Here is a 21,734-nt window from a genome sequence, read left to right on the forward strand (position 1 = left end):
TTAAAAATATGAATCAAATATAATAAAGGTTCCAAAAAGCAAAAACAATATGGATACTGGTGTTTTAAAGGCAGTATACACATACTAAGGTTCACATTTGGTTAATAACATAAATTTATAGACACATTTTCATACTCCTTATTTTTGTTATTTGATTCATCTGTTGTGCAACCTTTTTTTCTCTTTTTAATGCTCTGATTAGCTACCTGGATATTTGTCTTTATCTATGGAAGAGAAAATAAAATTTATGTGCATGTATTAGAATATTTCCTTATTCACTCTTGGTTATTAATTCTTTATTGTGCTTTCCATTTTTTAAAGAAAACCGAGAAATGAGTAAGACAAGTGGACGGCTGAACAATGGTATACCTCAGATTCCAGTGAAAAGGGGAGAATCTGAATTTGATTCTTTTAGACAGTCTTTACCAGTGTTTGAGAAACAAGAAGAAATTGTCAAAATAATTAAAGAAAATAAGGTTGTTTTGATTGTCGGAGAAACTGGGTCAGGAAAGACCACACAGGTTTGTTTGTCTTTAATTCAATTAAAGAAGAATATTTGATTCTATTTTGTACTTTTAAACCTGGTTTTATCCATGCCAAGTATCTAAATATGATTTGGACAAAATTTGTATCTGACTAGATAGTTTTTTAGGAATCCATAGGAAAATAGTCATTGTAAAAGAAAATTAAATTTAACAGCTATTTATTAAGTGCTTATTATACGTGCTTGTCTTTAGAAATGTGAGAGAAGCTAACATCTCCTCAAGAAGCTTACATTTTGCTGTGAGAATGCCACATCCTGAGTGAATAGTTAAGAGGAAATATAAAAAAAAATCAATAAATTTTGATATAAGAAAGAGCTTTAATAGCAGGAAAAGACTGATCACAGAGGATATGAAACCATATAGTTATTATAATAGGTCCTCAGAATAATACCATATCACTTAATCAGTAAACATGCATTAGGTTCTTCCAATGTACCAATGACAGAGATAGAAAACAAAAATGATAAACTTCTGATCCTTAAGTAATTTGAATTCAGTAGGAGACATGTCTGTATAATTATGTACAAAAATAAATACAAGGGGCAGCTAGGTAGTGCAGTGGGTAAAGCACCAGCCCTGGATTCAGGAGGACTTGAGTTCAAATCCGGCCTCAGATACTTGACACTTACTAGCTGTGTGACCCTGGGCAAGTCACTTAACCCTCATTGCCCTACAAAAAACCAAAAAAACCCAAAAATACAAGGTAAGGGGTGGGGTGGAGATTAGCACTGGAAAGAGCAGGAAAGACTTGAGGTAAAAGGTAATGCTTGAACTGAGTCTTGAAAGAAGTAAGGGATTATATGTAGTGAATGTAACGAGAGAGGTATTCCAGGCATGGAGATGGCCTATGTAAAGACACAGATGAGAGATGGAGTGTCATATGTGAGGAATAGGAAGAAGCACAGTTTGGTTAGAAGAATGTGGGAAGGAGGATAATAATGTATAATGAGGTTGGAAAGGTAGGTAAGGGTCAAGTTGTGAAGGGCTTTAAAAGTCAAACACAGGAGTATTTATTTGATCCAAGAAACAGTAGACAGTCACTGGACTTTATTGAATAGTGGAGTGGCAGGAACAGACATATGCTTAAGGAAAATCTTATTGGTAGCTGAATAGAGGATGAATTTGGAGTAGGGAGAGACTTGAGACAAGGTGACCATAATTAGCCATTATGGTAGCCCTAGGTGAGAGATGATGAAATCCTAGATTAACCTCTGTAAAGAGGGTGAAAATAATGAGAGTTGGAGATGTTATGGAGCTAGAAATGGCAAGAATTTGCAAACAATTGAATGTATGGGATGAAGGAGACCAAGGAGTTGAGGATAATTTCAAAGTTGTGAATTTGAGAGATTGGAAGGATGGTGATACCCTAGATGGAAACAGAGGTGGGTTTGTGGGAAGAGGTAATGGGATAATGATTAAAGATAATTACTTTTGGGGGCAGCTAGGTGGCGCAGTGGATAGAGCAATGGCCTTAGAGTCAGGAGTACCTGAGTTCAAATTCGGCCTCAGACACACTTTAACACTTACTAGCTGTGTGACCCTGGGCAAGTCACTTAACCCCAATTGCCTCACTTAAAACAAAACCAAAACAAAGATAATTACTTTTGGGGCAGCTAGGTGGCACAGTTGGATAGAGCACTGGCCCTGGAGTCAGGAGGACCTGAGTTCAAATCCAGTCTCAGACACGTGACACTTACTAGCTGTGTGACCCTAGGCAAGTCACTTAACCCCAATTGCCTCACCAAAAAACCCAAAAAAGATAATTACTTTGAACATGTTGAGTTTGAGATTGTCTCTGGAATATCCTGTTTGCAATGTACAATAGACAGTAGATGATGCAAGACTAAAGCTTGGGGGAAAAGAGACTTAGTTTGGATTTATAGATATGGAAATAATCAGCCTAGAGATAACCCATTGGGGCTGATGAGATCATTAAGAGAGTGTAAAGAGAGAAGAGGACCTAGGACAAAGCCTTGTGGTACACCCACAGTTAGAGAATGGGATATGGATAAAGAGGTAGCAAAAGAGATTGAGCAGTGGTCAGATAGGAGAATAAGAAGAGAATAATGATATAAAAATTTAGAGAAAATAGCTAAGAAGAGAGTGATCAACCATATCAAATGTAGCAGAAAAGTCCAGGAAGATTAAGACTGAGAAAAGAGCACTAGATCTGGTAGTAGATCACTGATAACTTTGGAGAGAGCAGTTTCACTTGAGTGATGAAGTGGGAAGCAAGATTCCCACAAGATGAAGAGTGAGAGGATAGTAAGTGGAGGCAATGAATACAGTTTTTAGGAGTTTGGCTAAGAAAATAAGAACCCTAATTAGATCCCCGAAGGCATGGGTACTGCAAGTTATTTTTAAAGAATGTCTATGTTTGTATTCAGCAAGGACAGAAACAATAGATAAGAGGGATTGAAGACAGAGAGAGAGTGTCATAAAGGGAGCAATCTGCTCTTGATACCCAAGGAATGTCTTTATAAGCTGGGACAGGATGACAAAGGGCATTTGTTTACTTGGGTGGAGAGGAGGACCATTTCATTCTCAGAGGCTAAAGTAAGGGAAAAAAGTAGAGAATGATAGCAATGACTTTTGAGATGAGAAGAAAGAGCTCATGATGAATGCCCTTTTTTTAAAGCAGAGTATTAGGTTGGCAGCTGAAAAGGCAGAGGAGAAAGGGACGCATGTGAAATTTGAAGAGAGAAGAACATCTTTTGTGAGAAGTGGGATAGAAAATCACTTAGGGGAAAGTGAAAGAATTGACTTGCTGCAGTGTGGGCCTAGTTAGGGCTAAATAATTTGTAGTGATTCAGTCAACTTGGTTTTATCTTCCTCCTTGTCCATTTGGCAACATGTAAATAGGAGTAACAGGATGGTAGGAGTAATCCAGGGTTGGGGTTTGGTAAACTATGATGTAGAGAGGCAGTTGTAATTTAGAATTTGTCCCAGATTGGATAGTTATTGAAATATGAAAAGAGACTCATTAACACAGTTACACTTATGAGGTAGTATAGTCTCATTGTAGTAGAACATAGGTGTGTTTATAATTTTCACCTTTCCTTTATTAGCTTTATGTTGCACTTATATTACTCTTCTTCTTCCTTTTTTTTTTTTTTAGTGAGGCAATTGGGGTTATGTGACTTGCCCAAGGTCACACAGCTAGTAAGTGTTAAGTGTCTGAGGCCGGATTTGAACTCAGGTACTCCTGAATCCAGGGCCGGTGCTCTATCCACTGAGCCACCTAGCTGCCCCTATATTACTCTTCTAAGTGGGTAAAAGTACTTTTTTCCCTTCCCCTGTTATCGACATTTCTTTAATTTCCTGAATTTTCCTGTAGATATATCATTTTATATTTACTCAACAGATAGAATGAAACATTGCCTCTTATTATTTTTGTTCGCTTTTTTAAATCTAGTGAAAAGAAATCAATGGGAACATTGATTATATATTGATAAGTCCTTATCAGTCATTCCCCTTCAGGGAAGAGAATCAGACCATACAATTTAAGTTTCCTCTTATGAAAAGCTTTTTTATAATTATAACAGGTCAAATACTATTAGAATCAACTCTAAGGAATTGTCCTAGTTTCATTGTTATGCTAGTATATTTTGTTTCGGTATCAGATATTGTTTGGAATAGGTAATCTGTTTGAAATCTTTTTCATTTCTATTGTAATTATATTCATTGTTAGTGCAATATGATGTGTACATACATTGATCTAAATATTCTTTATTTAACATTTTCCTTTGACAACTGATATGAGATTTCCCCATTTATATTCTTGCATTTTAATCATTTTTACTTTTTTCTTGTTAATTTACTAATTATGCTAAGGTACTTAAAATTTTAATTAGAAACTCCAAATTTATCTTGTTGGCATAATTAAGATATGATGAAACCCTGGGAAAGTGGGAAAGAAAGCAGCTATTGTAAGTCATTGGAGTTTTTTTGCAAAAGTATTTATAGGTAATTGTGCTCTGAAATTTAAGCAATTACAGTAAATTTTCATGAAGAATCATCTCTACTGGACTTGAAAATTGAAGAATTACAATGATAATAAAACATTTCTTTCAGATTCCTCAGTTCCTTTTAGACGATTGCTTCAAAAATGGAATTCCCTGCCGTATATTTTGTACTCAACCCAGACGGTTAGCAGCTATTGCTGTGGCAGAAAGAGTTGCAGCAGAAAGAAGAGAAAAGATTGGCCAGACAATTGGTTATCAGATACGATTAGAAAGCAGGTGATGTAAATTTTCCTAAGATTTTATTTTTAGCTTGTTGTTTGGTAAAACTGTGTTTTCCAGGTTTAGTCAAAATGAGATAGACACTTCATATCATTAATTTGGATTCAAAGTTGGTAACCAAACCCATTTGAGTCTTTAAAATAATAATTGCCTTTGAAAATTTGGCAATGAAAGAGTTAGAGAATAGAAAATAGAAAATATTTCTCTCTTTTGTTTCCAAGTTGACAGTGCCATTTGGGAGGAAATCTTTCATTTGATTTGAATTTCAGATATGAGCTTCACTTTACCCATTACTTAATACCTTAATTTGAATAGCTAACTTTTTAGCTATTCCATATATTTTGCAGATGAGGCATTCATGGTGGCTCAAGAAAATAGCTTTACTGAAGAGGGCATTTTTCTTCTAAGGAAAAATTTTGAAGTGTGCTTCATTACTTAAAAGAAAAGTATTGCTCTTAGCAAAAGCAGACTTTTGGTAAAATTATGTTTATGGGGTTGACAGAAAATCTGTGACATTTTACATAAGGCATAAAAACCATTAAGCTGATAACAATTTTATTAATATAAGAGGATATATAATTAAAATATAATTAACCACAATAGCTTTGTAACTTTGCAAGACACTTTACTTTTTTAGAGTTTCTCCAAAGACCCTTCTCACATTTTGCACTAATGGAGTATTACTTCGCACATTGATGGCAGGAGATAGCACACTCTCAACTGTGACACATGTTATTGTGGTAAGAATTTTGCTCTTTCCTATGTATAACTGATATTCAATAATTGTGATTGTGACTCTTACTTGCCAGTGTAGAGCAGCCTATATAAAAGAAAAGAGAGGCAGCATAACATAGTGGATAGATGGCCAGCTTTGAAATCAGGAAGATACGTGTTCAAATCTTGAATCTGATGCAGATTAGTTGTGTGACAAGAGATAATTCTTTTTATCTCTCACTGCCTCAGGAAACTCTTTAAGTTTCAAGTTATAGAGTGAGTTATTGATCTATGTGGTTAGAGGATATTTTCATACCAGGACATCCCTATATTGATTAAATCATAGACCCCATCCCTCCAAAGAGAGAAATGTTTGTTTATTGCAGTTACATATGATGATTTCTAATGTTTTAAAAATGAGTTTATTTCTTGCATTATATTTAAAAGAAGATTAAAATTGTAGGAGACAGGAAGATATGGGTTCAAATCCTGTCACAGACATTTACTATCTGGGTAATCCTGGGAAAGTTATTTAACATCTCTGAGCCTTAATTTCTTCATCTGTAAAGTGAGAATGATAAGAGCACCTACCTTGTAGGGTTGTGAGGATCAATGAGATACTTTTAAAGTGCTTCTCAAGCCGTGAAGCACTGAATAAATGCCAGTTGTTTTTGTTATGATTAATAAAATTGTAAGACATTACTTAACATACTTTATGGAAAATTATATTGATATAATTTGTCTGTCCTTTTTTATATAAGAAAATTGTGCTAAGGAATGACCATCAGAGAGATTCATGTACTTTGTTTAGTTGTGATTTTCTTTTTTCTTTCTTTTCTTTTCTTTTTTAGGCAATAAGGGGTTAAGTGACTTGCCCAGGGTCAAACAGCTAGTAAGTATCTCAGACCTGATTTGAATTCAGGTCTTCTGGACTCCAGGGCTGGTGCTCTATTCACTGTGTCACCTAGCTGCCTTCCCTCTCACCTTCCCTAAGCTCTATCCCCAAGTTACTTATCCCCTTTATTTGCTTCTAAGAATCCACGTGCAACCCCAGTTAGAGAGTTCATATGGATAAAGAGCTAACAAAGGAGTTTGAGGAGTGATTGGGTAGATAGGTGGAGAACTAAGAGAATACTATTAGGAGAAGATGAGCACATGGAAGGAGAGGGTGGTCAGCAGCATTGAATGCTGTAGAGATAGATCAAGAAGGATGAGAGATGAGAATAGATCATCAGATTTGGCATTTAGATAATTGGAAACTTTTTATAGATATATTTGTACTCTAGACACCTTTGGAGTATTATCTTTGGCCATGGAAGATAGTGAATCTTAATTTACTTGTGTAGGCATTGAAACTTTTACTCTATTCAAATATTCAAATCATCTAAACTAACTGGCAACTGATAAGGACAGCTGGTGGCATAGTGGATAGAGTTCTGGGCCTGGAGTCATGAAGACCTGAATTCAAATCCAGCCTCAGATACTTACTGGCTGTGTGACCCTGGTCAAGTCACTTAACCTCTGGCTGCCTTAGTTTACTCAACTGTAAAATGGGTATAATAAGGGTTGTGAGGATCAAATGAGATATTTGTAAAGTGCTTCACCATGTGCCTGGCTTATAGTAGGTACTCAGTAAATGTTCCCTCCCTGCCACTGGTTTACCTGAGAATTAAGTAATTGGTTTTCTGTGGCTTATCACAGAATAAAGTGTTACTGTGTCCCAGAATCATAAACGTTTACCATGAGATAAACTAACAGAAAACAGCTATTTCATAATTAAATCAGTGGATCATAAATTTATGCCTGGTAGGGTCCTCAGAGAGAGTGTCATAAACTCCCCTCATTTTTTTTGAGGTGAAGAGAGATTAAGCAACTTGTCCAGCATTATACTGTAATAGACCTGGAATTGAAATGCAAGTCCTTTCACTTTAGAGCCTGTGCATTTTCAGTATATTGTACATACTTTCCCTTATCTAGAGTCCATATTTAAAGGTATTTTTAGTGATGTTAACTCAATAGTAGTTTTTTAAGTAATATTGTTGGGGTATAAAGTAAAAAACTTAATTTTCACTTTGTTAAATTTAATTTTTTTATTAATTTGACTATAGATTGATAGAAGTTTATGTTTTTTGTTGTTTCTAGGAAAAATGATTTACAATGATTGTTACAGGTACAAACTAGTACCTGTAGAGAACTAATTTAATAAAATGTTTCTTTTCAAATATTTGATTTAAATTTTCACTAATTCAAATTGGCTTTCCTCACTGGTTTATCTGAATTGCTGCGGTTTTTAGCCTACTTTTTAATAATCAAAAAGTAGCACAGCAAAAAGAGATCATTACTGAATGTAATATCTTAACTGTTACTTATTTTTCTTTTTTCTTGATTCAGGATGAAGTGCATGAAAGAGATCGATTCAGTGATTTTTTACTGACAAAGTTAAGAGACTTGTTACAGAAGCATCCAACTTTGAAACTAATTCTTTCCAGTGCTGCCTTGGATGTGAATCTCTTTATAAGATATTTTGGAAGTTGCCCAGTGATATACAGTAAGTAAATATGAAATATGATCAAACTTTTAAATAAAACATCTCAGGGAAAACTATTATGGACATCATTATTAAATATTCTTTATCGAAACTTTGGAAGTAAAATCTATTTTTTGCAAATTCCAAATCACCTTAGCCCTATCTGTGTCATATTCAAAGTTAAGTAGAATTAGTATAGGAATAGGTTCTAGTGCAGTGGCAATGAGAAGACAGAGGAATTGAATGTACCCTCAGGATATTTAAGTTCCAGGCCAGTGCTCTCTGAACTATACCCAAATGTTGCCCATTATTTTTCTTAAATCCTATTACCCTGAATTAGATTTTAGAAAATGACTTTTTTTTTGGCTTTCATTCACTAATTTAGCAAACACTTTACAAATTTGTACCATGTAGAAAGCAATGTTGGATATACAAAGATGATGAATAAGAACTACTAGAAGGTACAAAATATGTCATAAGAAGTACTATGGAAGTTCATAGTTGGAACTGATTATTTCTGTGAGGGAAAGGGGTGAAATCAGATCAGGGAAATATCCATGTAGGAGGTAACATTTGATTTGGGCCTTGAAGGATGTATCCAGAAGGGGCAAGGATTATAAGGGCATTTTAGAAATAAAGAGTAGCTTAAAAAGTTATGTAGGGGCAGCTAGATGGCACAGTGGATAAAGCACTGGCCCTGGATTCAGGAGTACGTGAGTTCAAATCCGGCCTCAGACACTTGACACTTACTAGCTATGTGACTCTGGGCAAGTCACTTAACCCTCATCGCCCCACCAAAATAAAAAAAAAAAGTTAGATGGTGGCATAGAATAGGTTTGGAAAATAGTATTCTAGTTTCTCTGGGGAAGAGAGTATGAAGGGAAGTAGTAAGAGAAGACTTTGGGCAGATGAATTGAGATAGGAAGGTGGAAGACTTCGTCAGATGCAGAGTTTCAATTTCTAATACAAAAGCTATAGGGAACTTCTTTTTGAGTTATGGAAATGATGTGTACAGATCTGTGCTTAGGATTGATTTTTCTGTAGTTTGCAATATGGGGTAAGAACACAAGTTAAGAGTCTATTTGAATGATTCAGGTAAGACATAATGAAGGCTAGAATTAAAGTGGTAGCAGCAGGAATGAAAGATGTATTGAGTGCTTAGTCTGTGCAGAGCACTCTGTTAATTTTGGGGGATACAAATAGAAAAGTAAGATAGTTCCTGCTCTCACAAAGCTCACATTCTAAAAGGCAGAAGACAATACATATAGGAAATTTCAGCTGCAAGTCATATGGAAAGACCCAGTGGTTCTAAGGGTACAGCAGAATAATAGATGTTAATGCATCTTCTTTAGTGTTATCTCCACTGATAAAAAACTATTTCTTAGGTTAAACCATTTGAAAGTGAGAGTTTGGTAGTGAGGACTTACTTTTTCAGGCCTTCAGTAACTGGCTGAAGCAGGGGCTGCCCAGATTTCCAAGGCAGTGGGTAGGTCATATGTCCAAAGAGTTAATTTCTTGACTGGTGGTTAGTGGAACCTTGGAAGTAGGACCAGGGACAGAGTGAGCAGTTTTTTTCTTGAAGCTCTTAGCCTTAACAGGCTTGCTCATAGCATTTTGTCAGCTGTTTTTGTTGGTAGTGGCAAGGATGGTGTATTCATTCTTTTGGAGGGCATTGTTTCCCTTGTTGATGGCACCCTGGCTAAAGTGAAAGCAGGGCCAGTGGTCTAGGGGCACTGCTTTTTCCCTGGGCTTTTGGTCTCAGGGTTGTGGGTTGCTTTTTTTTTTTTTTAAATATGAAGGGAGGCGGTGACCCAGATATGGTGGTGGTAGTGGTTATGGCAGTTTACCTGAGACAGGCTACCTCTTGTTTCTTCCTCAGGCTTCCTTGTTTATTACTTCATTTACATTGATAAGTCACTAGAAATTTTAGCATTTTTAGAATTTTCACCAGCTTTGTCCAAAATTAACAGTTGTGGTATTTTTGTCATAGTTTAATAGAAAGATTAAACCTCTGGAGTCAGCCAACTTGGATTCAAATTCCATCTCCTGATACCACCTTTGTGACCTTATGCGAGTTACCTAATTTTCCTGGGCCTCAGTTTCCTTCCTCATCTGTAAAATGAAGGGGTTGGAACAAATGGCTTCTAACATCCCTTCCAGCTCTAGATCATATGATCCTTCTTTGAGAGAGATTATAGTTTTGTCTCTCCTCTGATGGGTTTTCATCCAGTAAACACTAAGTTTTTCTTTCTATAAGTAGTTATATAATGTCACATGGTTTTGTATGTAGTTAGTCTTTAATTATTTCATGTAGATTAGTTTTGTTTCCCCATGTCCTTCAATTTCTTGAGGCCAATGTCCTGGTCTGTATTTCATATTTCTTACACTATCTTGATGCAGTGTTGGATTAATAACTATTCACTGATTGATTCATTACAGAATTATGGGTTTTTAAAAATTTTTTGTTATAAATACTTAGAGAATCTCTGATTTGGTGGGGACCTTAAAACTCTCACCTATATGTGAACAAGAATCACATCTACAACATATGTAATAAGTCATTATGCAGGCTTTGCTTGAAGTCAAACAATTATGGAAGAACCCACCACTTCTGTAGGCACACCAGCCTGGTGTGTCTGAAAATAGGCCTGACACCTTTTTTTTTTTTTTTTTTTTTTTTTAGTGAGGCAATTGGGGTTAAGTGACTTGCCCAGGATCACACAGCTAGTAAGTGTTAAGTGTCTGAGGCCAGATTTGAACTCAGGCACTCCTGACTCCAGGGCCGGTGCTCTATCCACTGTGCCACCTAGCTGCCCCGGCCTGACACCTTTTGGGCTTTGCTGCACTGAGGCAGCTAATGATAAGGTGGGCAGTTATAGAAACATTCTTTATTTAATTTTATGGAGCTGCATAACATGAACCAAATTCTAACTGAGGTTTAGGGCTTATTTTAGGGAGATGGATTTTATCTTCAAACATAACATTTTTTATTCAACTGAAAATTTATGTGAATTAAAATTTCATGGACTAAATGTTTTGCCCTTCTTTGCTAATATGTAACCAAAGGGTTCATAGGTACCATTCTGAATAATTCATCCTTGTGAATGGCATAGGTCAGGGAAAAAATAGATTATTTTTTTCTTGGTCAGTTTATATTAATAAATTGTTTTCTGGTCTTGTATTGATTTATTTCTACCTCCTGTTTCTGCATAACTGAGAAAAAAGTTTTAATTTTAAATAATTTGTACTTTCAGTTTTAAAAATGTAATCAACCAAAAAAAAAATGTAATCAACCCAAGAGCTTTAAGTAATAATTTCAGTTGCGTAGTAGTTCAGTCATTTTAATCCCTTGCCTCAGAAATGGAGTGTGCGAAGAAATAAATAACATGAACAAATGTAAGTAAATGGATGAATGAATAGAAAAATAAATAAGAATTTTAAAAATAAGAAAAATCAGCTTTTGAATAGTTTTAATTGCTAGGAAGTGTTTCTATCAAGGCTTTTAAGTTATCTCTAATTTATCCGGTTTGTAGCTTATTTCTACATAACTGTTTTCATATTATCTCCCCTATTAGACTGTGAGCTGCTTAAGAGCAGGGACTATCATTTGCCTTTCTTTCTATTCCCAGGGCTTAGTATAGTGCTCGGCAGATAGTAGGTGCTTAATAAATGTTTATTGACTAGCAATTGATTTGTCTTTTTTTTTTTACACCTGTTAAGGTACAATATTTTACTTTAAGATCTTTGATCCTGTGATTTTCTTAGCATTTTTTATTTTGCTTAATTTCTTTGAATGTTTAGATGTCTAAACACAAGTAAAAGAAAAAATCTTGCATAATTTCTTTTTTCATTTTCATTGCTTTTGGCATTTTAATATATTTTTTTAATCCTAAAAATTTTAATTATACTTATTCCTATTTATTTATTTTAAATTTTGGTTGATTTCAGTTTTCTTCTGGAATTTTTGCCATTTCTTCTCAATTTTGTGTTATCTGCAAATTTTATATGCATTCCACTTATGTCTTTTTCCAGGCCATTTTATAAAAATATTAAAAAGTACTGTTTGGTGGTTAAAGCATTGGCCCTGGATTCAGGAGTACCTGAGTTCAAATCTGGCCTCAGACACTTAACACTTACTAGCTGTGTGACCCTGGGCAAGTCACTTAACCCCCATTGCCTCACTTAAAAAAAAAAAAAGAAAAAAAGAAAAAGTACTGTTTGTAATTTACTTACTATCAGGACTGCATAATAACAAAAGTAATCAAGGGTTATCTGTGAAGTACAATATAATATGAAAATATAATAGTTTGCAGAATTTGTCATTCCATTTATTTTTATACTTCTTCCACCTCCTATGATGTGTAGCATAAAAAAGTGTACAACTCCTATCCATGCTTACTTTCAAACCATCCAAAAGAGGCCCACCCAATGTGTTAGAGACCTTGCTCTAGATCTGTTGACATTCTGTGGATACCAAAAGAACATCTGGTCTGCCTATCTGTTATTGTTATTCCTATTTTTGATCTTTGTACCTACTTTTCAGTCACATATTTCTTTGGCAGCTCTTTCATCACATTCAAATACAACCTAAGATTAAGATTAAGATATCATTGGGAAATGTTTAATAAAATAAAAATACATACAATATAGTAGCCCTTGTTTATATTTGAGTTTGACACCACACTGTTTTACATTACTTCTAGTTTGCTTTGTTGTTAAAATGCTACATTCATAGAAGTTATTTCTTTCCATTGAACTTTGACCTTAAACTTTATGCCTTCAGAGACTTGTATTCCATGAAATAAATATAGTCTATTTCAAATTGTTTTCCATAATTGCTAAACTAATTCACAGCTCCACAAAGAATGCATTTGGGTGCCTGGCTTTCCACAACCCTTCCAACAATTGTTCATTTTTCTTTTTTTATTATAGAGCCCAAGAAACATTTTAATTTGTATCCCTCTTATTAGTGATTTGGATTATTTTTAATAGGGTTTATTATAGTTTCTACACAGATACTTTCCCATATTTATCAGTGAACAAAGGTCTCACATTTAGAGATCTGTAATTAACTTAATGTCCCAGACTATGATTGTTAGCCCTCTTGACCCCCTTTTAACTACTTTTCCTCCATTACTGCAGAAATGGAAGGTAGTCTTATAAGATAAAGAATATTTTACATTTTTCTTCATTTCAGTAGGTTTCTGTGGCCAAAGAATTCATTGCCTAGCAGCTAGTGTACTGCTAAGGTAACTATCTAGATAGTGACTAGGGCTGTAGAGTCTTTCCAGGACCTGCCAGAGTTTTTTGTTCTGCTAACATAGTCTTCAGCAGCCCAGGATTTCTATGCCTTATTGAGGTGATGAAGTAAAGAATATTTGTTTTAAAAAAGAAAGTATAAAAACTTTATAAAGAATGAAGATAATTTTAAACCATTGATTTTCCTTTTAAAAATCAGTTTCTAAAAAAATGTCTTAATGTTGGGATCATGTGGAAAAAAGGTAAAATACTTCTAATTTACTTAATGAGAAAAAAATATTTTTTGGTTATTCAGTACAGGGAAGACCATTTGAAGTAAAAGAGATGTTTCTGGAAGACATTTTAAGAAGTACAGGATACACAAACAAAGAAATGTTAAAATACAAAAAGGAAAAACAGCGAGGTGAGTTTTTCTTACAAAGAATGTAAACAGATGTTTACTGTTTTTTTTTAAACAATACACATTACAGAAAGAAGTAAAGTTAAAATATTTTTTTCTTTAGTTTTTGTTTGTTATAAATGCTGATAATCACCTATTAACATAAGCCAAAACCATGCCCTCCTGTATGACTGCTAACTTGCTGGGTGACATGAGGAATGGGGAAGATTGACTATACTTAACTGGAAAAGAAATGTGAGCCAGAAAGTAATTATTTTGGCTTGAAATTGATCTTGCTCTGGGGATAGATAAGGAAGGCATGTTAGGGACAAGGACATCTCCCACAGATTCTGTCTTCGCTGTTAGGATTTACAATCCTGGAAATGGTTGTTATATTTACAGTCCTGGTTATGATAAAATGAAAAGTTTGGATTATTTCTAAAGGCTCCTTCATTTATAAATCCTACGATATTATGAATGTTTTGTCTTCTGTTTTGATATAGTTCTAAGAAGGCTTACAATTTGACCTTAGCTTCAGTTTTTAGAATTTGACGTTTCTCTTATATAACTTCATTATTCATGTTCATAGAATTTTTTTGGAGTGTTTTAAGTATTTTCATTGAAAATTCTAAATTTGGCGCCCATCAGTGAAAAGCAGACATTCAGCATACACAAATGAAATAATGTGATTGATTGTATATATAGCCATAAACCCACTATTTACAATTTTAGTTCAAAATTTATTAAGCTCTTTTATATGCAAGACTCCTATATTTGTAAAATACACACACACACACACACACATATATATATACATATATATATATTTACCTTAACAAAATGATAATATAAACATTGTGTTTGACTCCTCTCCTTCTGATCTGTAGTTCCTTTTAGCCCATTTTTTTGTGACTAATATTTTGTTTTACATAGTTGTAGTCAGTATGTATGTTGTGATTGTGTTTTCTTTATTCTATATCATATTTTATAAGGGCTCCCATCTTTCTTTGTGTTCACATTTGTAATTTTCTGTGGTGCAATAATATTCTATTACATCATCATACTTTTTACTTCCTTATTTCTGTGTTTATTTTATATACATTTTCCATTTATTTGTCTATGAATAGATTGTATTCCTCTAGTTGACTATGGGACAGATAGGTGATGCAATGGATAAACCATTGACCTGGAAACCAAGAAGACTCATCTCCCTGAGTTCAAATCTGGCCTCAGACACTTACTAGCAATGTTACCCTGGGCAAATCTCTTAACCTTATTTGCCTCAGTTCCTCATCTGTAAAATGAGTTGGAGAAGAAAATGGCAAACCACTCCAGTATCTTTGCCAAGAAAACCCCAAATGGGGTCACAAAGAGTCAGACAATTTATTAAACAATAACAACAACAAAAGTTGAATATGAGCTGTATGAAGTCAGGGACTATCTTTTGTTTTTATATTTCCAGCATCTAACACAGTGGCTGGCATGAAGCAGATCCTTAATAAATACTTGTGCATTGAATTGTTGAATGTCTAGGTTACTTCCAATATTTTACTATCATGACTGAAACTACTCTGAATATACTTTTAAAAATTGCTTTTTCTTCCTCTTTCAGTAGCATCCTCAGAATAGAGTTCTAATTGTAACACTGCATTAAAGAGTATGAAGTTTTGTGGCTTATATATTGCCATAATGTTTTCAAAAAAGATGATACTACTTTATACCAATAATGTAATGATTTACTTATTTCACCACAGCCTTTCCAACTTTGAATTTTATTGCTTTTAAGCACCTTTATTAATTTAGTGGATATATCTAGTAATTCAAAATTTTTTTAATTTGCAGGTTTTCAATGATTAGTTTTAATACTTTTTCTGGTAAATTGTTTTGATAATTTGTGTTTCTAGAAATGTTTGCTCATATCTTTTCATCACTTAGCCATTGAGAAATGAATTTTGTACTTTTGAAAAATTCCTTTTGGGATTTTTGCCTGGCTTATCACAGATACCTTATTACTAGGATGGATTGTCAGATAGTTTCAAATCTGAGAACATCATTCATAGGAAAATGTTTTAATTTATGAGTATATTTAAAATATTTTTGCTTCACCAAATATTTTTCAATTACATATAAAATGATTTTGACATTTGTTAAGAAATTTTGAGTTCCAAATTTTCTCCCTCCCTCCTTCCCCTCCCACACCCCTTGAGAAGATAAGCAATATCATGTTATACATGTGGTCATGCAAAAGACATTTCTATATTAGCCATGTTACAAAAGAAAACATGCAAAAAGCCCCAATAAAAATAAAGAGAATTTTTAAAGTTTGCTTCAGTCTGCACTCAAACTTCATCAGTTTTTTCTGGTGATAGATAGCATTTTTCAGCATGGGTCCTTTGGAATTGTCTTGGATCATTGTCTTGATCAGAGTAGTTAAGTATTTCACAGTTGGTGATCCTTATAATATTTTTGTTACTGTGTACAATGTTCTCTTGGTTATGTTCGCTTCACTTTGCATCAATTCATGTAAGTTTGATCAGGTTTTTCTGAAAGTATCCTCATCATTTCCTATACAGTAATATTTCATCACAATCATGTACCACAACTTTTTCAGCCAGTCCTCAGTTGATGGACATCCCCATAAATTCCAGTTTGTTTCCAGCACAAAAAGAGTTGGTATGAATATTTCATACAAATAGGTCCTATTCCCTTTTCTTTGATCTCTTTGGGATACAAACCTAAGTAGTGGTATTTCTGAGTTAAAGATATGTACATTTTTTTAGCCCATTGGGCTTAGTTCCAAATTGTTCTTCAGAATGGTTGGACAAGATCATAATTCCATGAACAGTGCATTAGTGTCTCAATTTTTCTACTTCCCCTCCAACATTTCAAATTTCCCTTTTATGAGTACAGTTTAATATTTTAAATCCAATTAATGACACGAACTTTAAGGGAGCTATTAATAGCTTAGGGCATAGCTTTTAATGTCACTGCATTTATATTATTTAAGTGGATAAATTTTTAAAGTTTTCTTTTTTAAAAATTGATACATTTTGGATTTTATATCACATTCATTTCCAAATATACCTTCCTACATATCAATTTTTCTCTTCTGACAGATTTTAAAAAGAAAAAAAAAAGGTCAGCAAACCAAGTTGACCTCATCTGACACAATGTGCATAACATTTACTTCCTCACATATTCAATGAAGGGTAACAAGGTGCATCTTCTCAATTTTTTTAATCTGGCGTCAAACTTCATTTTATTATTCTTTCTGTTTACATTGTTGTAGTTAGTGGGTTACTGTAGTTAGTGTGTTCTTGGTTCTGTTTATTTCACTCTATCCATTTACAAATACTTTTTCTGAATTCACTTGTTTCTTTTAGCACAGAAATATCCAGTTTTATTCATGTGCCATAGTTTTAAAGAAATGAATTTTGAAAAGCAAATGAAAGAATATATTGACAAATAATCTTTCTCTTATAAATGATTTAGAAGAGAAACAGCAAACTACTCTTACTGAATGGTACTCTGCTCAAGAGAATAGCATCAAACCTGAATCTCAGAGGCAAAGAACTGTTCCAAATGTTACTGAAGAATATGATTTATTGGATGATGGTGGTGATGCTGTGTTCAGTCAACTGGTAAGACTTTTACTGTCTCAACTGGAACTTTGAGGATTTTCATTCTATTTTTTCTGAACATTAAGTTGTATTCTAATCATTGCTCATTATGAACTTAGAGGATCAATTCATCAGTTAAATGGTGCTAGAATCTTTACTTTTTGAAAAAGCATTTAATATCAAATCTTAGAAAAAAGAAAATATTTAAAATTCTACATTTTTGTGCAGTTGCTGTTACTAATATACTCATTTTTATGAGGTATGGTTCATGATTTGAATTTACTGTGTTACTAATATACTCATTTCTATTAGTGTGATTCGTGATTTGAGCACATTCAAACCCATGACATTTTGGTTATTTTTAATGTTTCATTGTCATGTAGATTTGACCCTGTATTCACAAAAACTGTGTCTGAAAAATACAAACCTGGCAAGTGTTCCAAGTCTGAAAGGCTTTAAGTATGACTTGTTGCCAACTGTTGTCTAAAGTCCAGCCAAGCTAAATTCATTCATAATTCATAATCATCTGTCAACTAATGAATTGTTTTGGTGAGAGCACACATTAAACTGTTTGCTAAAAATGTTGTGTTCTCTGTGGTTAGAGGAAGTACACAAACCAATGAAATCTCAGATCAGTTGAAGTATTAAAGTATTTCAGAGTAATTTTTGATCATGTCTTTGTGAGCTTAATGGTTCTTGGTTGGGAATTATATCTTCTTTGTATGTCCAGAGATAACATTGTGAATGCCAGTTGTTAAACTCATGCTAAACATGTCATTATCATCATCATCATAGTACAAATTATTTATATTTATGTTTTATATTATTGTATAATATATTGTACTTATAATAATACTAATTTCTAGTATATATACATATACATACATATACATACACATACATACATACCCATATATACACACACACACACACACACACACACACACACACATATTGCTTTGAAGTTTACTAAGCAATTTATATGTATCTCATTTGGTCTTCTCCACAACATTATTAGGTAAAAGCTATTATTGTCCTCGTTTTTATAGATGAGGAAACTCAGGCTGAGAGAGGTTAAATTACTTACCAAGGGTGACCCAGCTAGTTAGTGTTCAAGGTAGTATTCTGACTCAGGTCTTCCTGACTCCTAAGTCCAACAACACTCCATCTATTGTGTTACCTAGCTGCCTAGTCATAATATCTTTGTCTTTACTTGACTGTTACTAAAGATGTTTTGAAGTAATGGTTTTTATAGATTATCACATTCTTAACAACTACCTCTTCAGACATTAGATTAATTTGAACATTTTTGCATTTTTAGACTGAAAAAGATGTGAATTGCCTTGAACCGTGGCTAATAAAAGAAATGGATGCTTGTCTTTCTGACATATGGCTGCATAAAGATGTCGATGCCTTTGCTCAGGTGTTTCACCTTATTTTAACTGAAAATGTTAGCGGTAGGTTATGTCTTTTAATAAATTGCTCAATACATGTATTTATGTTATAGAAGAAATTTAGTTTATATAGAAATTTTTCATTTATATTCAGAAAGTTGTTCATTCCACAGACATATGAGTGCCTACTCTGTAAGGCAATGGGGAGGATACAAAAACAAATGAGACATGGTCTCTGCCTTATGATCATAAGGTTAATTTGTGGTTAGCACTTAATTTATATCTCTGAAACCACCTCTTTGTACTAACATATTGGAAAATATTTATGTACTAAGTTGCCAATTTAATAAATGACAAATGGGACACTAAGTTATACTATATGCATAATATATGGTGTTAGCAATATTTCAGTTCATGAGGTATCTTCACATCATGTTTGTGGAATATGATAAGTACTAGCAACCTATAATAATATATCAGGATGCATTTTCAAGGTTATTTATAGAGCCCTAGACAAAATTTGTAAAAATCTCATTTATCTTTATTCTCTTCCACCTCCTTGTCCCTTTCTTCCATGCCTTATGAGAAAGTTACTTGCCTTCATGATGTTGTCTTGGTGTTCTAGGCCCCATACACAACCCTTACCTCTGTCAATGTGCCCCATTTGTCAGAATTGCCTCCCAGTATACATATAGGAAAGGGAAAGGTGTGTGTGAATGATACAGTTATGCATGTGTTTAATGAAAATACTCATTCCCAGATATTTCAGCTAAGTTTTAGGCATTGGGGGAAATAATGAGCATAATCTTCCTTGAATATATTTATATTTTTAAAAAATAGTTTCTATGGGAGGATTTGTGGGGAGTTTTTGTAAGGGCTTCTTGGTGCAATTTAAATATAATAGCCTATAGTTAAATCTTAAGAGTTTATAAAGTGCTTTTCATATATTATGTCAATTGAACCTCCTGACCCTTTTTGAGATAGATCACTGATATGTTGTGCTTTCTGAGACTCAGGGATTTACCCAGTGATTTACCTGAAACCATAAGTGGCAATATTGGAATTTGAATTCAGGTTTTATGACTCCTGGTCTAGACTCTAGTTTGCTAAACTAGGCTGGCTCTGCCCCTTGTTTATCCCGGGTCTTTGGTATCTTCCATTCAGGACAGGGCAGCACGTAAGCTTTATACCTTTTTTTCTTTATTAAGTTTCATTTCCTAAAAAGGAAAATTTTCTGGTATTTGCAGAAAGGGAATAGGGAAGATTCAGTACCTTCATTTTCCTCTTTGAGTGTATCTCACTCAGTGCATATGATACTGCTCATCTTTAGACTTTTGATGACCTATAAGATCTAAAGTCTATATGTAGCCACCTAAGACCATTTAATCCATGGGTTTTGGGCCTTTAGTTATAGAGTTTCAAGGTTTAGAGTATTTTTTAGGAAAACATTTCACTTTTTGGAGTTTGAAAGTACAAGGTATCCCAAAAGCCTTAGTGCATTGTAAAACTGGTATCTTAAAAAGGGCCTTAAGAATTTTGAGGCACCCTATAGAAAAAAATTAATATATACATATGCATGATTGTTCCTTTTCTTCTGACAACTTCTTGTATCTTTTTATATTGTTTTGGTGAGTGGTTATGACTTGGAAGTTTAAATTAGTTTGATAGGTAATTGAAGTGTATGAGGTAATGATAATAGAGAGAAATAGAAGGAATTCGCTACATATTGTCATAATACGTGACCTACTTTGCCTATAATGAAGATGCCGCAAAATCAGATATTGCCATTCTAGAGTTAACTGTTTTATTATTGAGTTTATACTGGGTTATTTCTTAAAATTAGTATTGTTAGCTGTGTGCTATCCATTAGGCATAGAACTGACTTTACTGCATAAACCCATTTTTAATATGTTTTAATAATGGGATTTTATACATTAATTGGCAATTATTTCTAGACATATTGCATTAAAATAGTAAAGGCTAATATTTAATTATTAAACTTTCAATGTAATGTTTTATGGCTTACAAATTATTTTATACACATTATCAAAATATTCCTTATAACAACTTCATGAAGTGACTACTATAGGGGCAGAAGTAACAGCCATTTGAGAGGTTAAATAACTTGCCATTGTCACATATATAATATAGATCAAATTTAGAAACTCTGAATTAAATACCAACAGTCAGATCAAGTTAAGCATCATAATGGCTAAACCTCAACCAATCTTTTAAACATAAATATATTTAGATGACTTTTGAATTATATTTTATTTCCATTTTTACTTTTCAGTAAATCCTCCTCGCTGTCATGTTTTATATTTTTTCCTAGTTTTTTTTTTCTTTTGGTTGGAATACCTTCTTTCCAGAGGCATTTTTATTTTCCTTCCTCCTTTTTCCATAAACCTCTTTATTCTCCTTGTTCTGCTCACCAAAAGATTGAAGAAGACTTTAATGGAGTCAAGTCACTTGAAAGGGAAGAGAAGCTGAAGTTGAGTTATTTTGTGTAATAGGATGAGAACATACAGCTTTGTGGGAATTTGGGAATCACTGGGATCAACCATATTGTTTTATTATACATATATATTTTATATATGTGGTATACTATATATATAACATGATAGTATGTACAAATAACAATACAGTACATTATATATACATATAGTTATATTTATTGTATACCTTACATATATGTATGCATGCAAATACATATATTTGTACTATGAAATATCAATATGTATATATACAATATAACAATATTATACATCATACATGTATGTAGAGCTGTTTGTATACCTATACATAACACATATACCAACACACACATAGATGCATGCATGCATCTATGTATGTGTGTGTATTAAGTCATTCAGTATATGTATTTGAAATGATCAAGTGAATATTAAAGGTCCTAACAGATTTTTCAGTTATAAGTACTAATATGCATCAACTTTTATCAGTCTTGCTTTGTTTTCTATTACAAATTCTTTTTAGAAATTACCCATTTGATCTTAGTTATTTAATAAGAGTAAATTGTTTTGAGAAGCAATGA

At 33.5% G+C, this 21,734-nt stretch overlaps 1 protein-coding gene across 1 annotated transcript in view; it reads left to right on the forward strand.

Moving 5' to 3' along the window:
• The window catches only part of YTHDC2 (YTH domain containing 2), an 83,890-nt gene that overhangs the window by 12,451 nt on the left and 49,705 nt on the right, over positions 1-21,734 (forward strand). Inside the window, exons 4-10 of the mRNA XM_043964990.1 lie at positions 322-521; positions 4,620-4,786; positions 5,427-5,529; positions 7,895-8,051; positions 13,585-13,692; positions 17,161-17,309; positions 18,610-18,745. Coding sequence (XP_043820925.1) covers positions 322-521; positions 4,620-4,786; positions 5,427-5,529; positions 7,895-8,051; positions 13,585-13,692; positions 17,161-17,309; positions 18,610-18,745 — 1,020 coding nt within the window. The remainder of the gene's footprint in view (positions 1-321; positions 522-4,619; positions 4,787-5,426; positions 5,530-7,894; positions 8,052-13,584; positions 13,693-17,160; positions 17,310-18,609; positions 18,746-21,734) is intronic.

This window comes from Dromiciops gliroides, chromosome 1, assembly GCF_019393635.1.
Source record: "Dromiciops gliroides isolate mDroGli1 chromosome 1, mDroGli1.pri, whole genome shotgun sequence".
NCBI lineage: Eukaryota > Metazoa > Chordata > Mammalia > Microbiotheria > Microbiotheriidae > Dromiciops > Dromiciops gliroides.